At 41.7% G+C, this 22,520-nt stretch overlaps 2 protein-coding genes across 6 annotated transcripts in view; both read right to left on the minus strand.

Moving 5' to 3' along the window:
• Nucleotides 1-812: 812 nt before the first annotated feature.
• On the minus strand, nt 813-8,685 carry FXN (frataxin). 3 transcript variants are annotated; one of them, XM_033164522.1, is made up of 5 exons: nt 8,526-8,685; nt 7,417-7,514; nt 5,496-5,616; nt 2,634-2,731; nt 813-1,112 (listed from the first exon to the last, which is right to left on the minus strand). In XM_033164522.1, the coding sequence occupies exons 1-5, from the start codon at nt 8,679-8,681 to the stop codon at nt 959-961; spliced, it is 627 nt and encodes a 208-aa protein (XP_033020413.1). In that variant the 5' UTR covers nt 8,682-8,685; the 3' UTR covers nt 813-958. The 3 variants fall into 3 exon arrangements, with proteins under 3 accessions (XP_033020413.1, XP_033020415.1, XP_033020414.1); XM_033164523.1 differs by lacking the exon at nt 813-1,112 and adding an exon at nt 2,221-2,395; XM_033164524.1 differs by lacking the exon at nt 2,634-2,731 and having other exon boundaries at nt 1,008-1,112.
• Nucleotides 8,686-9,871: 1,186 nt separating this feature from the next.
• PIP5K1B (phosphatidylinositol-4-phosphate 5-kinase type 1 beta) overlaps nt 9,872-22,520 on the minus strand; it is a 124,346-nt gene continuing 111,697 nt past the window's right edge. Inside the window, exons 14-17 of one of the 3 annotated variants that reach the window (XM_033163870.1) lie at nt 19,346-19,463; nt 17,285-17,290; nt 15,044-15,048; nt 12,031-12,232 (exon numbers count right to left, since the gene is read on the minus strand). In XM_033163870.1, coding sequence (XP_033019761.1) covers nt 12,160-12,232; nt 15,044-15,048; nt 17,285-17,290; nt 19,346-19,463 — 202 coding nt within the window. In that variant the 3' untranslated portion in view covers nt 12,031-12,159. Of the gene's footprint in view, nt 10,423-12,030; nt 12,233-15,043; nt 15,049-17,284; nt 17,291-19,345; nt 19,464-22,520 lie in introns of those variants that run through there. The other 2 variants (XM_033163872.1, XM_033163871.1) reach the window with 2 other exon arrangements.

Below are 22,520 nucleotides of genomic sequence, written 5' to 3' on the forward strand. Positions count from 1 at the left end.
GAAGAAAAAATATGGACAAATAGTTATTACACGCAGGACGAAGGGATATAAATATTCACCTGTGGATTAATAAATTACTGAATATGTTAATACAAATGGAAGTCACAAACATTGCAACTGTTGAACAAGGGACTATGATTAAGATTGGAATACAACTGGAATTAATGACAGGCAGGTAGCCGTGTTGGTCTGCCATAGTCAAAACAAAATAAAAAATAAAAAAATCCTTCCAGTAGCACCTTAGAGACCAACTAAGTTTGTCTCTAAGGTGCTACTGGAAGGATTTATTTATTTATTTGGAATTAATAAGACTTTGGAAGCAGAAAAAAAAGAATTGCTGAACCTGTAATCCAGCAAGCAAGAGGCCATCCAAATTATATAATTAGTTATTTGATTGTTATTACGATTTGATATGCATATAATGAGGTTTGCTTTGGAGTTTTGTAATTGAAAACTAATAAAAATTATTGACAAGAAAAGAAAAAAGAACAGGTATTTTACTCTTACAGGTATTCCACTGGGCTGGCAAGCCTAATATAAATATCGCAATCCTACAAGTATACTACCATTTTGCAGAAATGGTTTTCAGCATTATCAATGTGGTTTAAATCTTTAGTTTTTGAGAATAATGCAGTTTAGAAAAACAGTTATTCCTGAATGCAGCCAAGCGAGAGCTTAGTACAATAGTTGTCCTCAATAGGACATCCAAATGCCCTCCTTAACTCTAGCTAAAAGGCTGGGCAGCAATGGCTGTGTCTGCAATCCAAACAAGAGGACAGAAAAATACCTTAAAGAAACCAGGCCACGGCGGGTGGGTGGGAGTTGCTTTCATTGTTCCAGAATAAAAGTGAATTTATAGAAATCCTGCGGAATTTAAAATTGGATTAACACATTTACAAAAAAGGGGAAGACCATGTGTCAAAGTTCAAAGTCTTTGAATTCTTTACGGTCAATATTATCAAGAACGTTTTCTTCCAGCATGTGCTAGAGCTGATAAGTCTAATTTGGTTTCTAATGCAACAGAAAATTCCATTGCAAGTAGTTCATGAAGAGAGATTCCATCATGAGAATAAACCCAGTTTTTTCCAGTCCAGTCATAACGCTTCGGGCCACTGTGAAAGAACAAACAAGAACATGACTGAGAACATGACATCCATTGCCCTTTTTTGGGGTGTGTGTGTTACTGGGTTGTTGTTTTTATTTTGATTATATATATTGTGGTTTAATATTTTGATTTGGTTGTGTGAACTGCCCTTTTTCCTCCTGGTATAGGTAAAAGGTGAAGGTAAAGGGACCCCCGACCATTATTAGGTCCAGTCGCAGACGACTCTGGGGTTGCAGCGCTCATCTCTTTACAGCTTCCGAGTCATGTGGCCCACATAACTAAGCCGCTTCTAGCAAACCAGAGCAGCGCACGGAAACGCCGTTTACCTTCCCGCCAGAGCGGTACCTATTTATCTACTTGCACTTTGACGTGCTTTCGAACTGCTAGGTTGGCAGGAGCTGGGACCAAGCAACGGGAGCTCAACCCATCACGGGGATTCGAACCGCCGACCTTCTGATCGGCAAGCCCTAGCTCAGTGGTTTAGACCACAGCGCCACCCGGGTCCCTGGTATAGGGCAGTATATAAATTCAATTAATAACAACAACAACAACATTTAAATAACAACAGCAGCAGCAGCATTTAAATATCAACCAAATATGACAGAAGGGTGTACATGCTGGAAACAGGCAGCTGGAACTCCCACAGCTATTTGCATTAAGTTACCACACCATATGATCTATGGTGTGGTTCAAAGCCAACTGGTTGGCATGAGGTGAATTAGGGCAAAGAAAAATTGGAGTTGGCTTAACATACGTGCCGCTAAAGTTGTGGGGCAGCCCTGACTGTGGCACCAGCTAGAGATGAAAAAATGCAGCCCCCTGGCAGCTCCTGACCTTAGGAGTTAGCTATTCTGCTGGTCCCAAAGAGCACTGCCTTGGTGCCTTCCCTGCTTCCCCTGACACCCCGCAGCCACCACAGGAGCTCTGCGCTAAAACGGGACACTTGCTTTAGGTTTCATTCATTGCTGATGGTCCGATCCTCACGATGGCCCACCTGAATTAGCCTCACTTAATTAAACAGCAGTGGGATAGTCAGAAATTTGTGTTGTCATTTTCTGTAACATATTAGAAATAGAGTAAATAAATACTCTAATTTTCCACATCCTAATACTGGATTAGGCATGTTTAAATATTTTATTTATTCATTTAAAACATTGTCTGCTCTTCACTGCACAACAATATGTTATCTGTCAGCTCAGCTCCTGCTTGCTCATTCCAGAGACGCAGTGCAGGATCAGTGCTCCCAATGGTGTCACTCACTGACCAAAAGACTAAGTTCAGTGACTAGCACTGCAAAATAGAGAAAGTCATACAAATAGTTCCAAGGGGCTGTGGAAAATAATAATCACATACTGTAACACCGAAGCAGTTGTCAGCCTGACTAGCATCTGATATTGACTGCCTGGAAAATCCATACAAGCCATTCTGAGGTTTCCAAAGTGCATGCAACTAATAAAGCCGAGGTAGGAGATCTTTTAGTTCAATTGTAAAATGTCCAGAACATTCTAACAAACAGACATTTGCATACCTGCTTGGAGAGGACAGCCATATCTGTTTGTTTGGTGTCTGTTTGTTGATCACATATGTTCCCATGCTTCCACCCAATTTAACTGTTAATACTCCAGCCTACAGAATATTGGGGGGGGGGGGAGACAAAACAAAAGAAGCTATCTGTAAGAACTTGCAATATATCTTTATAAGCAGAAATCGCAGAGTATGGCAAGTAATAATTGAATAGGATTTCAAACCTAAAACATAAGAACAAAAATTATTAAATAACATTTTTAAAAAGTGCAAACAAACTATTACTTCTCATCCAAACTGAATTTTGCATTTCTACATTTTTCTGTGCTGCAAAGCCATACTCTCAAGAATAAGGATTGTTGTGTGTGTATGTATGTATGTATGTATGTATGTGTGTACGTACACACACACACACACACACACACAAGAATAACATAATGTTCCATAGGATGACCAAACAGTACTGCAAATGGATTGTCTGGTTTTTCTCTAGAAACCAACTTGATTCACATTATTTGTTTCCAGTTTCTGTTTAGTAATCCAGTCCACAAGGTAATGGACTGAAATGGATAACTCAGAGGTGGAAAACTGTCTAGGTGAATTTTAATGACTTAAAAAATAAAAAAACCCAGAAGAGCAGGAATATGGCACCTCATACCTAAAGCACTCATCTCTTTACAGCTTCTGGGTCATGTGGCCAGCATGACTAAGCCACTTCTGGCGAACCAGAGCAGCAGACAGAAACATTGTTTACCTTCCCGCCGCAGCGGTACCTATTTATCTACTTGCACTTTGACGTGTTTTCGAACTGCTAGGTTGGCAGGAGCTGTGACTAAGCAACGGGAGTTCGCCCCATTGTGGGGATTCGAACCACCGACCTTCTGATCGGCAAGCCCTAGGCTCTGTGGTTTACACCACAGCGCCACCCACATCCTATTTACTGTACTTTGTTGTTGATGTTCAGTCGTTCAGTCGTGTCCGACTCTTCGTGACCCCATGGACCAGAGCACGCCATGCACGCCTATCCTTCACTGCCTCCCGCAGTTTGGCCAAACTCATGTTAGTAGCTTCGAGAACACTGTCCAACCATCTCATCCTCTGTCGTCCCCTTCTCCTTGTGCCCTCCATCTTTCCCAACATCAGGGTCTTTTCCAGGGAGTCTTCTTTTCTCATGAGGTGGCCAAAGTACTGGAGCCTCAACTTCAGGATCTGTCCTTCTAGTGAGCATTCAGGGCCGATTTCCTTGAGAATGGATAGGTTTGATCTTCTTGGAGTCCATGGGACTCTCAAGAGTCTCCTCCAGCACCATAATTCAAAAGCATCAATTCTTCGGCGATCAGCCTTCTTGATGGTCCAGCTCTCACTTCCGTACATTACTACTGGGAAAACCATAGCTTTAACTATATGGACCTTTGTCGGCAAGGTGATGTCTCTGCTTTTTAAGATGCTGTCTAGGTTTGTCATTGCTTTTCTCCCAAGAAGCAGGCGTCTTCTAATTTCGTGACTGCTGTCACCATCTGCAGTGATCATGGAACCCAAGAAAGTGAAATCTCTCACTGCCTCCATTTCTTCCCCTTCTATTTGCCAGGAGGTGATGGGACCAGTGGCCATGATCTTAGTTTTTTTGATGTTGAGCTTCAGACCATATTTTGTGCTTTCCTCTTTCACCCTCATTAAAAGGTTCTTCAATTCCTCCTCACTTTCTGCCATCAAGGTTGTATCATCAGCATATCTGAGGTTGTTGATATTTTTTCCGGCAATCTTAATTCCGGTTTGGGATTCATCCAGCCCAGTCTTTCGCATGATGAATTCTACATATAAGTTAAATAAGCAGGGAGACAATATACAGAGGAACATACTAGAGGGGCATAGGACATACAGAGGGGCAGAGGAACCAGAGACCAAATTGCAAACATGCGCTGGATTATGGAGAAAGCTAGAGAGTTCCAGAAAAACATCTACTTCTGCTTCATTGACTACGCAAAAGCATTTGACTGTGTTGACCACAACAAACTATGGCAAGTTCTTAAAGAACTGGGAGTGCCTGATCACTTCATCTGTCTCCTGAGAAATCTCTATGTGGGACAAGAAGCTACAGTTAGAACTGGATATGGAATAACTGATTGGTTCAAAATTGGGAAAGGAGTACGACAAGGCTGTATATTTACTGTACTAATGAATGTTAACTAAATCAACGTAAGCTCCCAGGACAGGTGAGGGAACAGTCACACATGTTTTCCTAAATGTTACTGGAAATATTGCTATTACAGATTCCTTTGGATAGAATTAATTTTTAGATAAGCTTTTATCTCTTATCACAAGCGAGCTGAAACTGTAGTTTCAGCTATTTTCCTGTTGTGCCACCTTGTGGTCCTACCATTCCACTGGATGCTTATGAGAACAAAGTTTCTTAAACTGCAGGGAAAGAAAAGAAATGTTTAGAATCATAGAAATATAGAGTTGGAAGGGACTCTCAGATCATCCAGTCCAACCCCCCCTGCAGTGCAGGAATATGCAGGAGTGTCATACAGGGATCAAACCTGCAATCTTAACATTATCATGTGTGTGCATGCAGATGCAGACATACACCTTGTTGGCAAGCCTTAACCTAAAGCATGCATCAAAACCACACTGAGACAGCTGAATTAGAAAAGGTGAGTCCCAAGTCTTAGGGTTTAATAGCTCAAGGAACACTGCCTTAAAGAACAACATTGGAATTCTAAAACAATGTTATCCCCTATCTTAGCTGCTGTGGAAGAATTTAGAAGCTTTATAATTTAGAAATTATTGATGGTACTGTCTAAAGAGAAGATGAGACTATAGCAAAAACACCTGTAAAAATAAACAATAAAACAAAATACTATACCGAAAATGAGACATCATAATCTTGAGGAGTAAAGGGCTTGTCTGCCAGCTCCTCAAAGAAATCTGTTAATGACTCCAGGGTTTCTTCAGCAAGCTTTTCATATGTAGTTTCATCTATTGAGCTGTAAAAGTCAGGTAAAGAAAGAGTTACTCAAATTTTATACCATTAAATCAAAATATTATCAGTGCAAAACAAGAAATCCCTAAAAGAACACAGTAATTTGAGGATGTTTGTTCCTGACACATACTAGTGTAGGAACCATTTCTAAAGTTGCAATAAGTAAGGAAAATTAGGTATGTATAGCCCAGATATTTTATTCGGCTGAACCTTAATTCACTGCACACTGCAACTTCCATTCATTAGACAGTCCTCCGATTAAAGAACTTTAGGCTACAATTCTGACCCCACTTCTCTGGAAGTAAGCCCACTGAATTTATTATGACTTACTTTTGAATAGATATGGTTAGGTTTGCACTGTTAGTCAATTAATTGATTACATCTGCATACATTTAGACATTGATTTGTCTGTCTTGTCCGTTTTTGTTTCTTCTCTCTATGTTTGGCCCTCTCTTGAGATTTTGTTACCAAACTTGACAGCAGGCTTCATTGCCATTTGGACACTGGTTCCGTCATAGCTGCCTCCCTCTGGCTGGCTGGCTGGCTTTGGGCTCCATTTTCCCTCCCCGTTCCCTCCAGTGGCAGAACAGTGCCAGCTTCAGCACCACCCCTGAACCATGGAGTCCCACTCCCTGCCCTTCCTCTCCGGTTGCTTTTCCGTGGCTCATCTCAGCCGATCGCAGAACAGTGCCAGGAGGCAGACATCACCGGTAAGGACCACCCAGTGCTTTAAGAAACAGCAGAGATCGTGCAGCAAAAAGCACCCCTCCCACCACAGCCCAGCCACCCTTCCTTATTCCAGACATTAAGATATAGCAGCATATTATGATGGTTAGCTGGTGATCTATCATGATGTTGAAAATCAGATATTGCCCAGCCCTAGATGACATCTGGCTTAATTTGAAAGAATCCTTCCCCTCTTTATTCTTACGATATTTTCATACCAAAAGTACTAATGGAAGTTTCCATTCATTTTAGTAAAGCTCGTGTAGTTTTCCAGTGGTTTGCACCCTAAAGATGTGCAGTTAGGCTACCTGGACACCTGTTTGAGGCCTAACCCCCGTTTCCACAATATGCATGTCCTGTGGTTTTGTCTAAACTGTGGCTCCATCCCAGTCTGCTCTGGTAACATCTGAACAAGCAAGATCATGGGGAAGACAAACACAACCTGCCCATTCCCACATCAGGAATGCTTGGGATGTAGCAAAGAGGGAGTGGCACTTTCCAAATGCAAGAACCACCCATAAGTTGGCAACACAATGAGTGTTGGAGAATAGGCAGTTGCTTGGAAATGGATCCTCTTCACCTCTTAATCAGTGAGCGCTTACTGCTCTTTACACTGCAAGTGGCTGATATTTCTCTCTCTTGGTGTTTACATGTTTTATTGACTAATGTTAAGAAGTGGGCTGATGTGACTGTTCTAGTAAAAGTTATATGGAGGAACTGAAAGCTTGCAGCTCTTCCATTATCTTTCTACATGAATTAGTTAAACAAGCCTGTCTCCACCATATTGAGAGTCAACAAGGCATTCCTAGTACAACAGGAACAGCTACAAAAGAAGAAAAACAAAAGTCTGGTCATGTGTGAAAGTGCTGGATACTGTGGCAGTTTAAGATAAATTTGTTGCATATGTAATGGCACTATTATTCACTTAAAATGATTCAATGTTACCAGCTAACACCCCAACGCAGATCCCATGCACATGGCTTTGGTTTCGTTCTTCCGAATGTGAGGTGACTGTTTCTGTCCTCAATACTGATCTCTGTTTGGGAAGTTCCCCAAGTTGCCAGTCTATACAACTTACCTTTTGTCAATTCGAGTTCCTGCACTTCTTGCGCATTGCAGTTGAGCACTCTTGGATTTGACTATGAGAACACCATATAAACAATGCGGCTGCACATCCTGTGAAGAAATAAGTTTTAAGTACTTTTGTGGAAAATCATGTTCTTCAACAGAAGGCTAACTGCAAGCAGCACAACTTTCAGGGTTGTGACCTTCTCCCTGAGGGCATTCTGCTACATTTTGTTTTATGCTGTTTTATTTTGTGGTTAGGACTGTGTACATTTCTGCCATGGGAACCTCGGATGAAAGCTGGATTATAAATGCTTTAAATAATAAGTAAACATGTGTGTGTGTGTGTGTGTGTGTGTGTGTGTGCCAAGTCCTCTGACCAGGAGTAGCATCATTCCTATTTCAAGTCCTTAAGGAGAACTAAGTCTGTGATGTTCCAGAAGCAAGCGTAATCCTTCTCCCCACTTCTTTCAGCCTGGTTGATTTTCTATCAGAGTTCATGATAGGGAAAGGAAAGGGGTCTCACACTTGGATTTAATTTCCGTAACAGTTCATTTTCAGCTTTGTCCATATATTAACCCCTTTGTTTAGCGCATTAGCTATTTCCAGTGTGCAGGACCTGCGGGGGAATGGAAGGGCAAAACAAGGCCCCTCTCACTTCTCACGGCTTGATTGTTTTGCCTAATACCTTAGTGAGTCTTTTTCCATTTTGAAGGGCCAAGCAGCCCCAACCCCTCAGCGAAGGGGGAGGACGATCCCTCCCTCCCATCTCTGCTTCAAGAGAAGCGCCCCCCAAAACACACCAGCCAGCCCGGGCCCGACCCAACCTGCCAGCGGAGGATCCTGCCGACACCGCCGGGCCAAGAAGGCCTCTCGAGCCCCGCCGCCACCCTCAGAGAGGGAGGCCGGGCGGCGGGTTCCTCGGCTGCGCGACCCGGCGGCGTCCGAGGCGCCCGGCTGCGAGGGAGAAGCTCCGTGGGCCGGGCTCGCCGGAGGCCCTGCGCCGCTCCCCGGCTTTGTCCGCAGGGGCCTCCGGGCACCGCCCGTTCCGCGCTCCGCCCGCCCGCCCGCCCGCCCGCCTTCCCTCCCAGGCCCAGGCCCAGGCCCAGGCCGAGCACTCACCGGCCGGCCCAGGAGAGCGAAGCCGCAGCCACTTCTCCGGAGAGGAGGCGCCACCACCGCGGCCTCCTCCTGCTCCTTCCAGCGCCCGCCTCTCCGCCGGCCCCGGGCCGCGACCCGGGAGAAGAGAGGAGCGCAGGCCGCGCCCGGCCGCCACATGAGATCCTAAGGCGGCTCGCACAAGACTCGGGCTCCGGGCGCGGCGAGGCTCTGCTGCCCCCTGGCGACGGAGAGGGGCGGCGGCGGCTGAGCGGCCCTTTCCCCTGGGTAGCGCCGGGCCCCGATCCTTACTTGCTGCTGGAGAAGCGGACGAGGCGCTGCTTCGGGCTTCTTCCTCTCGCCCTCCGTCTCTTCCTGCGCCTTAGCAGAAGTCTGTCCAGTTCCAGGTCTCGCTAGGAATCCTGGCTGTTCCTGGGTCGAGCACACAGTCAGCAGCCCACGAGTGACACGGACACCCCGTTTCCATGCCAGTGAATGGGGACAAACACAGCCTCCAAGTGCCACCCTCGGGATGAGAGAAAGGTCCGCTACGGAAACAGAAATGACTCGTTTAAGGGGGGAAGGGTCTGTGGTTTTTTGCCCTTTTATCACTGTTTCAGTGTAGTGAAGTGGCACTGGCATGCACACGAAAGCTCATACCAAGAACAAACTTAGTTGGTCTCTTAGGAAGGAATTTTCTTTGTTTGTTTAAAACAAAATCGAAAATTCTTTCTAGTAGCACCTTAGAGACCAACTGAGTTTGTTCCTGGTATGAGCTTTCGTGTGCATGCACACTTCTTCAGATAAGTTTGTTTGTTTGGCGTGTGGCAAATAGTGACAGCCAAAACTTACTGGAAGAAAGAAAATGGGGGTGGGTGGGGCAAAAGCAACCCATTAGAGGCCATTCAATCTCTTCCTACTTTGTTTGAGACAATTTTCTAATCAAAGAAAACATCAAAACATTAGATGCAAATCACAACTTGCAGGCATTAAGGTTTTGTTTCCCAAGCTATGCTCTGATGTCAACATATCCTTCCTGCCTTCCTCTCCATGTCTATGGGCAGCTGGTTCCAGTTCAATGTAGTCATCACCTATTGTCACACACAAGGCGTCAAGAAAATACTTTTTGCGAGTTACAGGATTTGCTTAAGAAGATAAGCATCAGGATTATCCGCAACACTTGTTTTGAGAACAAAATACTTTATTTTTTTGTCAATAAAACTAGAGTTTACAGTAGAATATACTAAATAAATTATGTAATTTTGTCCTTTACAAGCAATATATCTAATCACAAATATTTCAAAGACAATATATGTACACAACATAAGGCCTTGTTATAAATAGCTTCTTTTTTCATTTCACTAATAAACAGTGAAAATTTCTTTATAGAAGATAGCTTCCCATAAACTATGTGCAAACTTATTACACTAACCCTTGTATGAAATTAATAGGTGAGCAATTATAATTCTGGGGAAAGCAGAATTGATTTACATAATATTCACCACTGTGATGATGACTCTTTAAATAGGCAAAGCAATTACATATTTGTGCATAATCACTGAATACATGCAAATAAAAAAATCATGTGAGAGACAATAGGAAAATATTACTTCCAAGCCCTGAAAAGATGATTGGAAATAGAAGAAAGAGCAGCTTAAGTACAATGTATGCAGTTCTTCACAGTTCGGCAACAGCACATCCTAGCAAAGTGTGAAACGTTTCCTTTCACATCTGCTGATTCCAAGGTAGCATTTCTAGGCTTCAAGAATCCTCTGTTGTTTTCACAGAGGCTCTGTTGCTTAGGACTTTTTGTTTCCTAGGCTCAGCAAATTTTTCATTGTTAATCTGGAGTGCAGAAAGTGCTTTTCTTCAAATATTCTCATTCTTAAAATTCATCTTTTTCTTCTTTTACGATCTGTTACTAAACAAAATAAATAAAAAGAGTTATAATTTTTTCTCCAACAAGCAAACAGAACTTGTTAACACCCTCCTTCACTATCAATATACCGGTAGGTTAATACAACATCTATTGTTTTCCTTCTTAAGTTAGGTATCCCAACTGCACAGCATTTCATATTTTTCGACCATCATAACCCAATCTAATTGTATTGACAATGTGTTCAGAACATTCCAAAGGCCTTTTGCAGTTTTATCTGCTACAGTCAGTCCTTTTTTTCTGAGGCTTTTCAGTAAGAGCACCTTTTTCTAGAAGAAAAGTGCTGTCTGGCTACGATGCTGTATGTTTACCATTCCCAACCCCAAAGTAGAGCTTCAATGAAATCAATACAACTTTCTGTAGGATGCTTAAAGCTATATTTCCCCAATATCTTAATTAGGTATCACTGCTGTGGCAACTGTTACATTCAGTTTCCAATCCACTACTGTATTGGCCTGAATATAAGGCTCACTTTTTTTCCAAATTCCATCCGTGAGAAGTTAAAAGTGCGGCTTAAATTAAATTAAACTGGCTTTTACGATATTGCTGCTGAAACAGACATATGGTAAAACGGAACAGGTCTGAGTCCCTGCAGGATTTTAATGGAGTGGCTTTTATTTGGGTCTTTTTTTTCTTTTTCCCTCCTTGAATTTTAAAGGTGTAGCTTATATTTGGGCCAATACGGTATATTGTTATAGATGGGGGGCTAAATCCTAGAAATTAATAAATGGTAGGATTTTGATTATTTGCGATATGAAGGGAGAAATACCGCAGAGGAATTCCTGGGCTAGCCTTTGCAAAAAACCACCTGGCCAAGTTAGGGCCATTAAGAAACAATACAGAGCCACTGAGAGCCATTGGCAATGCAAAAGAACTGCTCCCCCTTGCCCTTGATATAAATTTTGTTGCATTAAGCCAAGTAAACATGTTAAGTGCTAAATTGGCATAAACTGAAATGCTTCAGAATAATTAGGTTATAGATGGGGCCATGGGCGTAGCCAGGACTTTTGTTGGGGAGAGTAGAACCGACATAATGGTTCAGTTAGTTCAGTATTTCTATTGTTTTACTTGATGGGGGGCAGCTGACCCCTTGACCCCCCTTGGCTATGCCCATGGATGAGGCTTTAAATCAATTTATTAAAAATGTTTTATAAGAGAAAGAAGTTCAATTTTTATAATTCAACTTGAACTCCTTATTTCAAGGAAAAACATGTTTAAAATGGAATATATCTAATCATATTAACAAGGAAACAAATGTTGTGCACCATGTTAAAAATCTGGTCATGCTTGAGAAAGGACTCTCAGCAACTACAAATTGCACTCAGAACGTGGCACAAGGCATAGGGGGCAAACTGTGCTGCATAATTAGATAATGCACAAGATATTTTCAAAGGATTCTGCACAGAACATTATTTACTGATTCTACATGAATTGTGGCAGACTAGAGAATTTCATGCAGCTGTATATGGACCATAAAATAAACTGTTCCTCACTGTTCAGTGAGTTTGACAACAACACAGTTGGCAGTGGGGATGCTCAGGGACTCCATGTGAAGCTAGTGCTGTATTCTTCACTAACCTCCAAAGTCAGGTCAGCTTGCTAGCAGGAGCCATCTTAGGCACCAATATTTTTAGAGTCTCCAACAAAAAATGTACAATCAGAAAGGAACACCCTAAGGTCCCTTTCAATGTCAGAGAGGATGCAGGGACATGTACAAACAATTCACACTCCAAAAAGATCCTTGTGTGCATTCTCTTGACTCATGCAATAGGTTTGAATGATTAAAAGTCCAGGACTTTTTCATAATGTCCTATATTCACAATGCTTTCTTACTGTAACAATAGTTTTTCACCTACATATTTTTCAGCATTTGTTTGTTTTATACCAACAGGTTAATTAGATTTCCAAAAACTGTACATTTAAAAAACTTCTGGACAAAAGTGATTTATATCAAAGTGACAAATCTATAAAGGCTTTTTAACACCAGATTTATGAAGCTAATCAATGTAATCTGAAGTATTAGTACATTAGCATCAGGTAAGAAACAATATATGATATCTATTTTTATATATTGTTTTGAACTCTTGTGCCTAATGAACACTCAGAAGGTAAAGCCTTGTAGCTAAATACTTTTACTGAGCAGCCAGTCCAGAAAGGGGCATACAACTCTTGTCATTTTAGAATCAGCAATAGGTGGCAGCATTGTGTTTGGAGAAGGAACAGGAAACTTGTTTCCATATTCACAGAGGACTCAAAACAAACTACTTTAAGTGATAAACAAGTTCATTCATGTAACAAAATAGTTGTTCTAATCAATTTTGATTCTCACTTACTAAATAATTGACAGCTGCTGGTGCTAACTTTATGAGCTAGCTCATTCCAGACTTTGTAATGGCTACTTCTTGTGAGCATGAACAGATATGGTTCATCTGATTTATTGTAGGTGGATAGTCCTAACACAATGCAGGTTTTAAAAGCTGTTTAGGGGATAGAATTCAGGAATCCCAAAAGATTCACAACTCAAAGCCTGCTCATTCTCCACTGATTTCTCAATACCTCATCTCTTGGCACATGCACCAAACCAAGACAAATCTACAAAGTCCAAAATTTTAAAACATGAAATGCATGAAATGTTTTCCGCTTTGTAGCTAAGTGATTTATGCTCATACTTGTAATGTGATGGCCATTGGCTATAAACAATAAAATCTACTGATCTTGGCACATGAGACCCACTGACTACAGAATTTGATGAAAGGGCACAAAAATTCTGTACTAAACCATATTCTGTACTAAACCAACCACATTGGATGGCGTCATGCATGTTTTCACTTGGTCTTAATTTTTTTTACTGTATTACATTTTTAGCTTGTGATTGTAGGTAGCTTTGGGGCAGAAAGATGAGATATAAATACTGTAACTGTTTTCACCTACCAGCATTCATGTTTAAGGATGGAAATAAACACTGCACACAGAGTTACCATATTTTGTATTTTGCTCCTGAAATCTTCTGTGGTATAAAAACCACTTCTACTAGTTTGTCACATAATATTCTAATATTCTAACTATGGCAAGTTCTTAAAGAAATGGGAGTGCCGGACCACCTCATTTGTCTCCTGAGAAATCTCTATGTGGGACAAGAAGCTACAGTTAGAACTGGATATGGAACAACTGATTGGTTCAAAATTGGGAAAGGAGTACGACAAGGCTGTATATTGTCTCCCTGCTTATTTAACTTATATGCAGAATTCATCATGCGAAAGGCTGGACTGGATGAATCCCAAACTGGAATTAAGATTGCCGGAAAAAATATCAACAACCTCAGATATGCTGATGACACTACCTTGATGGCAGAAAGTGAGGAGGAATTAAAGAACCTTTTAATGAGGGTGAAAGAGGAGAGTGCAAAATATGGTCTGAAGCTCAACATCAAAAAAACTAAGATCATGGCCACTGGTCCCATCACCTCCTGGCAAATAGAAGGGCAAGAAATGGAAGCAGTGAGAGATTTCACTTTTTTGGGTTCCACGATCACTGCAGATGGTGACAGCAGTCACGAAATTAGAAGACGCCTGCTTCTTGGGAGAAAAGCAATGACAAACCTAGACAGCATCTTAAAAAGCAAAGACATCACCTTGCCGACAAAGGTCCGTATAGTTAAAGCTATGGTTTTCCCAGTAGTAATGTACGGAAGTGAGAGCTGGACCATAAAGAAGGCTGATCACCGAAGAATTGATGCTTTTGAATTATGGTGCTGGAGGAGACTCTTGAGAGTCCCATGGACTGCAAGAAGATCAAACCTATCCATTCTCAAAGAAATCAGCCCCGAGTGCTCACTAGAAGGACAGATCCTGAAGTTGAGGCTCCAGTACTTTGGCCACCTCATGAGAAGAGAAGACTCCCTGGAAAAGACCCTGATGTTGGGAAAGATGGAGGGCACAAGGAGAAGGGGACGACAGAGGATGAGATGGTTGGACAGTGTTCTTGAAGCTACTAACATGAGTTTGGCCAAACTGCGAGAGGCAGTGAAGGATAGGCGTGCCTGGCGTGCTCTGGTCCATGGGGTCACGAAGAGTCGGACACGACTGAACGACTGAACAACAACATTCTAAGAGTGCTTCCATTCTCTGATAAATGACAGTAGATGACGAAAAAGAAAGTACTTCTTTAAAAAGCATTTCAGTACAAATGGGTTTTTCTGCTCAGGATTACCATGTCACCCACAAAACACTAATTTGGGACGGTGGTAGAGTGATACCCACTCTGATAATCAGTGCTTAGATAGCAAAAAGTCATCATCCCCGTCCCCCAAATAGTCATCTTAATATATTTTTAATTACTCCAATAGAATCTTAGTTGCTGGAATAGGCCTTTTCACTCAGGGTACCAGTGTATATGAATGCTAACACTAGGACAAAAAAAATGCTGCTTAGTGGCAATTCCCACTTTTGGTTGTTTTACTATAGGCGTATTAAAATATGGCACAAGAAGGAAGTGCTGCATTTATTCTGGAAAATAATAGGCATCCAGACTACTGTTGCCACAGCCATTTCAACAAATGATTCACTGGAATGAATGCATAGTGCTTCTGAGGCACTAATATTCAGACCCGGTGTGTACAAAGAAAAGCAGCGACATGAAGGAAGCATCTGAATGTATGATGATGCCTTTTTGAAGTGTGCTAGATAGATTTATCTGGGGCATGGATAATACTTTATTCGGCTATAAGCCCACAAGGTAAAACAAATCAATAAATAAAACAGCATTTTACATTCTAAAATATCAAGTAAAATATTTCAACGCATAATCTCCTTCGCATTACTTCGCATTGGTCTGCCATAGTCAAAACAAAATAGGAAATTCTTTCCAGTAGCACCTTAGAGACCAACTGAGCATGCACACGAAAGCTCATACCAAGAACAAACTCAGTTGGTCTCTAAGGTGCTACTGGAAAGAATTTCCTATTTTGTTTTGAAATTAATGGACCTAACTTAGCCATACTCATTCATTTAAATAAGTCTACTCTGCGTAAAACTAAGCTGAATACAACCCAAATGAGAATACTTTTTGCCACTTCCATGTGTCTTAAGTTACTGGCTGTTGCTTTTTTTTTTTTTTTAGTATGAATAGTAAATTGCAGGACAGCCCATTGCCTAGCAGGAATTGCAAACGGTTCCAGAAAGACAGGGTCTTCAATGAATCCATTGTTTATTATATTGGACATAGTTGTTAAGTTGTGGGAAAGATGGACGAAGGACACAGCTCTTTAGATCAGCAGCTCTTTATTCCAGCAGTTAGAACTGCTCCTTGTGTCTGACACAACAGCGTAGCTGGCTGCCTTATATAATACTAAGTAACTTGTAACAGTAACAAATTCCAACTAACTAACCCAGGGGTCTGCAACCTTTAAGACAAAAAGAGCCACTTGGACCCGTTTCCGAAGGAAAACAAACAAACTGGGAGCCGCAAAACCATTGCGACATTTAAAACAAATATATAATCAGTGCCTGATGTAAATAATAATTAATAATGAGGGCCCAATGTCATCCTCGTCAGTATAAAAATAACTTTTTTGTCACTTTTTTATTATTTCTTTGTTTGACCCCTCAGAATTACTCCTCCTCATAGAAATAAACGTTAAATTAACAAGTTACCTTTTCTGTGTGTGTGTTCTTCACTCCCCTTCAAAACAGTGACCAGCGTACATGCTTATAATTATAAGTGGCAAATGGAGGCTTCTTAGTCAATATCCAGAGGTTCTTTGGTTATTATTATTATTGTTGTTATTATTATTAGCCAATGCAAAGAATAGAAAAGGAAGTATTATATTTATTATTATTATTATTATTATTAGGAGTCAATGCAAAGCACAGGAAAGTCTCGTATTATATTAAATATAATATATTAGATATTATATTAAACGACGTTAAATCTTATTTTGTGCACATGCCATTGCACAGAATGGAAGATAAAATTTTAAAATGATCAATATGCAGGAGCGAGCGCGAAGGAGGGGGGAAAACCTAGCTTTATCATCTTGGAAAGATGGGCGGCTTTCCTCCTGGAGCGTTTTGAGAAAGTTAAAGGAGAGGAAGAAACCACGTTGCTCTTGGCGGCGGCAACAGCAAGCAGGCCTGGAGGTTGGCTTACCCTGTTTCTCCTAAAATAGGACATAGCCATAAAATAAGCCATAGCAGGATTCCTATGCATTTGCGAAATATAAGCCGTTCCCCAAAAATAAGCCATACCCCGAAAATAAGCCATAGTGACGTGGTACCTCCCATTAAAACAGCCTGGAGAGGCGTGGCTATGCAGCGTATCGATGCGACGCGGTTAAAATAAGACATCCCCTGAAAATAAGCCATACTGTGTTTTGTTGGGCGAAAAAAATATAAGACGGTGTCTTATTTTAGGAGAAACACGGTAGTAACCAGAGAGCGGCTAGACCTGCCAGGGCCCCAGAATGGGGTGGGACAGGAGGGAGAGAGCGAGCGAGCGAGCGGGAGACGGGATCCCATCGAGCTTGTGTCAGCAGCTTCCCCGAGGGGCGTTAGTGGCTGAGAGGCGGGCGGGGGAGGCTGCTTTGCGGCTGGCTACAATGGTTACAGCCCCGGAGAGGCAGCGTTAGGGACGCGCGCGCAGGCAGGCACACCGACACAACAAGCGCGCACGCACTCCGGGAGCAGCCGCTTTGGCTGGTATCAGGAGGAGGAGGAGGAGGAGGAGGAGGAGGGCGCAGGCAGGTGCCGAAGAAAAATCCCAAGCTCGCCTTGCCTTGCCTTGCCCTGCCCGCTTGCTCGGGCTCTGGAACCGCGGCTAACTTGCATGCTCGGCCAGGGAAACTTTGCGCCCTGAGCTGGGTCCTTTCGCCATACAAACAAGCCGGAAGGGGGTGGGGGAGAGAGAGATGGGGGGCTCGGGGCGTTCAAAATAGCAGCCCGGGAGGAGATGCTGCCGACGCCGAAGCCCCGACCCATCTGCTCCCAGTCTCTGGGCTCCTTTGCAGGTTCCAGTTAGCGCCATCGTGGGGGAGGAGAGAGGGCATTGAAAGGGGGCATGCCACAGTGGGGAGTGTCGGGGCGCACAATGCGCCTCCTCCCCTCGCTGGTATCCGCCCCGGAGGCGTGGCAAAGGTGTAAAAGAGCCACATGTGAACAGTGAACGGCAGCTCTCAATCCTTCATTTGCATACTGGTGGCCCTGAGTGAGAACTGCAGCCAATCTTAATACATAACAATAGTTATCATTTTTAATTCCCAAACAGGCTTATTATGTCTTTGGGTTTCTTTTTAGGACAATGGCAAAATGATGGATTCTCACAGGAACAAGCGCTGATTTGCAAGGGGAGGGAAAGGACGCTCAGTCTGATGCAGGCCATGACAGTGGATCCCAGGATATGGCAAGCTGAATCTGCTCAGAGGTGGCAGAGCAACCTTGCTAAAACCCATTCAAATCAAGCACGCCCACAGAAGATGAGCTGCTAGTCCATAACCATTTCCCTTGAAGGTTGTTGTTATTTTGATATCCCATTAAGGCAGCTCAGGTTCACTCCTGCAAACATTGGAGAATTTTAATTCAGATCAACCCTAGCTAAACCTAAATAAATATAACAAGTTGACCCAGTATTGGGAAATATTACAGAGAAAACGAGGGTTTCTTTATCTAATCTTTAACAATCTCAAAGTGGGATATTACTATCAGCATTGTTGTTGTTGTTCAGTCGTTCAGTCGTGTCCGACTCTTCGTGACCCCATGGACCAGAGCACGCCAGGCACGCCTATCCTTCACTGCCTCTCGCAGTTTGGCCAAACTCATGTTAGTAGCTTTGAGAACACTGTCCAACCATCTCATCCTCTGTCACCCCCTTCTCCTTGTGCCCTCCATCTTTCCCAACATCAGGGTCTTTTCTAGGGAGTCTTCTCTTCTCATGAGGTGGCCAAAGTACTGGAGCCTCAACTTCAGGATCTGTCCTTCTAGTGAGCATTCAGGGCTGATTTCTTTGAGAATGGATAGGTTTGATCTTCTTGCAGTCCATGGGACTCTCAAGAGTCTCCTCCAGCACCATAATTCAAAAGCATCAATTCTTCGGCGATCAGCCTTCTTTATGGTCCAGCTCTCACTTCCGTACATTACTACTGGCATTATATATGTGGATCAATGAAGCAGGAAGTTGTTTAAAGAGACGTGTTTTCCCCACTTTGTTTTACTGATTATAACCAATGTGAATGAGTGCTCCATGCTATATATAAAAGGTTTTCTACGCTGAAACATGGCATCTTTGCATACAAACAGATTATAATATTAAATTTCACAAAATGAGTAAATTTAGACAGAATTAAGAATCTTAAAAGGAATAGGGAATGCAAATACTAATCTAGTCAAATGGAACATTATCAAACCCATGAGACTTTCCAGTGCTGTTCTAAAAATGTCACATATATTTCCCTTGCCTTTCCCTCTCTTGCATGCACACAGAAAGATGGAAAATAGATGTAAATTGATCCAATCTATTAAAAGGAGAGGGAGTTCTCTACAATGGCCTATTTATAGTAAGATTTTTGAATAACCCAGGCATTTCCTATTCCAACCAATATGTGCATTGAAACAGAGGAATGTTTGGTAACCAAAGCAACATTGATTTGTTCCTCCAAATATAGCTACGAAAGTATTTTCTTTTCTCAAGTGACAGTTCTCCATCAGAGGACATCAGAACCTCACCTTTTCAGTTTTGTGAAAATATAAAAGAGTAAGGAAGGGGGGAATACTTCATAATACTCACAAAATGGAAGAGTACACTAAGAGTGAAACATTTGAAGTACACATCTACAGAATACAACCCAGTGTCAATCAAAAGCAAGTCAGCTATTTGAAAGTGTACATAACTTGTAAGAAGAAAAGATTAGTCAACTTACTAAGTATACATCCAACACAGAAGCATTATCATTTTCTGTTTCTACTGTGCTCTGTTCTGAGGTCAAGCAGATAGCACTATCTTCTAAGGTGAATGTTGAACTCGAAGGCAATCCTTTACTGGATAAAAAAGCAACACACAATGAGCATGAAACCAAAATGAAACAATGTGCCAATAGGTCAGTCTTATGGGATTGTCTTTAATAATTGTATAGAACCATACACATTTGTAAGATCCTATTTACATGCTATTCAATTGCAGCAAAGTCTTCCTACATCTTACCTTTAGCATCCCTAAACTCATATTGCCTTTGGACTCCAGTACTCAGGCAAAAGAATGAGCAGAAGTGGCTGCAGAGGCCCCTCTAGATGGAAGGAGGTGTGGCACATGGACTCAGCAATTGAGGGAGAGTTGCAGAAGTCAATTTACACACACTTTTAGAGATGATTAATTATGCTACTTATTTGGGGAACAGGAAAAGCAAAACCGGACACACCCATAGAATGGCTCAGACTTCACAGTGACTGATATGTCGTGGTTTTTCCTGTTTTACCCATCCTAACCTATAAACCAGGGGTAGTTGACCTTTTTATACCTTACCACCCACTACTGCATCTTTCTTGATGGTAAAATTTCCTTACCACCTGCCAGTGCTTGATGGAAGGAGGATTCAGTTTGTGCCGTAGAAACCCCTACCGCCCACCTAGAATCCTGAAATGCCCACTAGTGGGTGGTAGGGACCAAGTTGACAACCCCTGCTATAAACAAATAAGTTTATTGCTGTGGATACTGAAACAGCAACCTTAAAAGCTTTATTCATGTGATCAATGTTGATTTTATGTTTGTACGCAACTCAAAAGCAATAGGTTAAAAAACTGAATGTTGAAGGCTGGTTATTCAATATTCTTAGGGTGGGAAGTTTTTCTAATAACAAATTATATAATGCACACAGAATTGAATAAGAAGGAGAGCACAAATGATTGCATATATATCTGCAAATGTGGTCTTCATGGTTTCAGCAAGGCCTGGAGCATGTCCCCTATTCACATCTCTGACAGCAAGAACATTTCACTCATGCTGGTATTTCCCCCCAGTGTTGAGCTAAACACAAACATAGGCAAATTGCCAAAAGAACGCTGGAAGTGCCAGTTTAATGTGTACCATATTTCATCACCTTTTGCAAATACCAGTCTGGCATTAAAAAACAACCCCGGTGCATTGGCAAAAAAGAAAAGTACAAAGGTTATTTTATATAAGATGTAATAACTAGCTGGAACCAAATGCAATCTTATCCAAAATGCACATGGGATAGGAGAGGCCAACAACCAATGGGCTGGGAGATTGAAACCATTACCACTTCGATCACAGCATCATCACCATGGTCAAATCCATCTTTAGAACTCTATGTAAATCCTGCAGTTCCCTTTGCTCAGTTGAAGGTAACTGAGAGTGGGGAAGGGATGTGCCCTACCCCAGTTGGGTTTAGCCCTGGTCTGAGCCCCTTTCAATGCAATGCGGTGGCGGCAGTTAGGCCACCTGCCTCTCCCCCATATGAAGACTTGCTAGTCAGAGTGGAATGATAGCCTACACAGCACCTTCAAATGCGCTCACCTTTCAAAGCTGCATTATGAAAACAAAGGTACCTGGAAAACATGCATTTATTTGCCTGTCCACACATTATAGGTGAAATCTACATGTATCCTTCTGGACATGTGGTCTGGAGCATACAGTGTTCAAGAGATTCCTAAATAACAGTTCATGTATTCGGTCACAGAATACTCCATCAATGAGAATGACACCAATTACGTTCTTTCCATGATATGGCTCGATTATTCTTGAACAATGTGTTTATTTAATGGCTACATTTTTCAGTGGTCTCTTAGTTTATTTTACTGAGTTTTGGATATGACGGACATGTCTTCTTCAAAGCCTGGAAATGGGTGTCTCTCCCCCAAAGACAGCTGATCCCACTGCAGCCAAATGGGGAGAATGCAAATCACCAGAGGAGAGGCCTCATTTTCTAAAGTAAACATAGTGATAGAGGTCAATTTTACACTTTTGATTTCCTTTGTAAATTGGCTTGAATCTGAAATGAAGAGCAAGTGTATGGCAAAATCATCTTGCTCATTGTGGAGACTAATGTAACATAAGATTAGAGTTGTTATCATTGTTCACCTCCCACAACATTTACTATCAAATGCATCCCATAAACAGTTCATGTGGAAACTCACACATACTTCCAAAAGAAGGTTCCGTACTCAATGCTGATAGCAGCTGATTTTGCCAAGGTTGTTCCAAGGGAATAGCTGTCCCATAGGTTTGAAATGGTTTAAACAGTAATTTGCTTCCTACAGGAAACACTGGGAGTTCCAATTCTGCTGGGAAACTCATAGGTAAAATGCCTTACGTTTATTCCAATGGCTTTCTGGCGCTCTGCATAAAAGTGTTCATTTGCACGGCCCCCTCTTGCATCAGGGTCAGCATGACTGGTTTTAATAAAAGGGTTGGTGTTGTGCTGTTTTTATTGTAATTACTGGTATGGTTTTACTAGATTTTATGTATATGCATAGTTTTAATTCTATTAATGTTAAATTGCTTTTCATAGTTGGTTTTTTCTGAGAGGGCGGTATATAAATAATGATGATAATGATAATGATAATCATCATCATAGACTGATGTACATTTATAGTGTAGATATATCCTTCAGGCCAAGTTATTTCAAAAGGGGCTGTGCAAATGCTACACAGCGAACAAACAAGTATTTAATATGCCGCACATGTACCACTTTCCCTAGAGAAACTTCTTTTTGTACCTAGGCTACTTCAGTACTTTCACCTACTTTCCAGTCTGCTTCAGAAAAAAATACTTACATATAAGAAAAACTGTGTTAAAAATTGTATGTAGTAAAATGCAAACCTGTTTTAGCACAATTATCTATGTTTAAAAGTTGACAAAACTGGTATGTGGATTTTTCATATTTTAGTCTAATGTATTATTTGACACCTCTCCTCTGATTCATTTTATGCAAGCATCACATTAGTAGCCAGAAAAGCTTTAAAAAGTTCTAGGCAACAGAACAACCGACTTTTTCTTAGCCTGGTCTAATATACCAATACTAAATAAAAGCAGTATTTTTTTCTAAGTCTGACCATTTTTCAGCTGCAAAAAGAGTCAAG

Source organism: Lacerta agilis, chromosome 11, assembly GCF_009819535.1.
Source record: "Lacerta agilis isolate rLacAgi1 chromosome 11, rLacAgi1.pri, whole genome shotgun sequence".
Lineage (NCBI taxonomy): Eukaryota > Metazoa > Chordata > Lepidosauria > Squamata > Lacertidae > Lacerta > Lacerta agilis.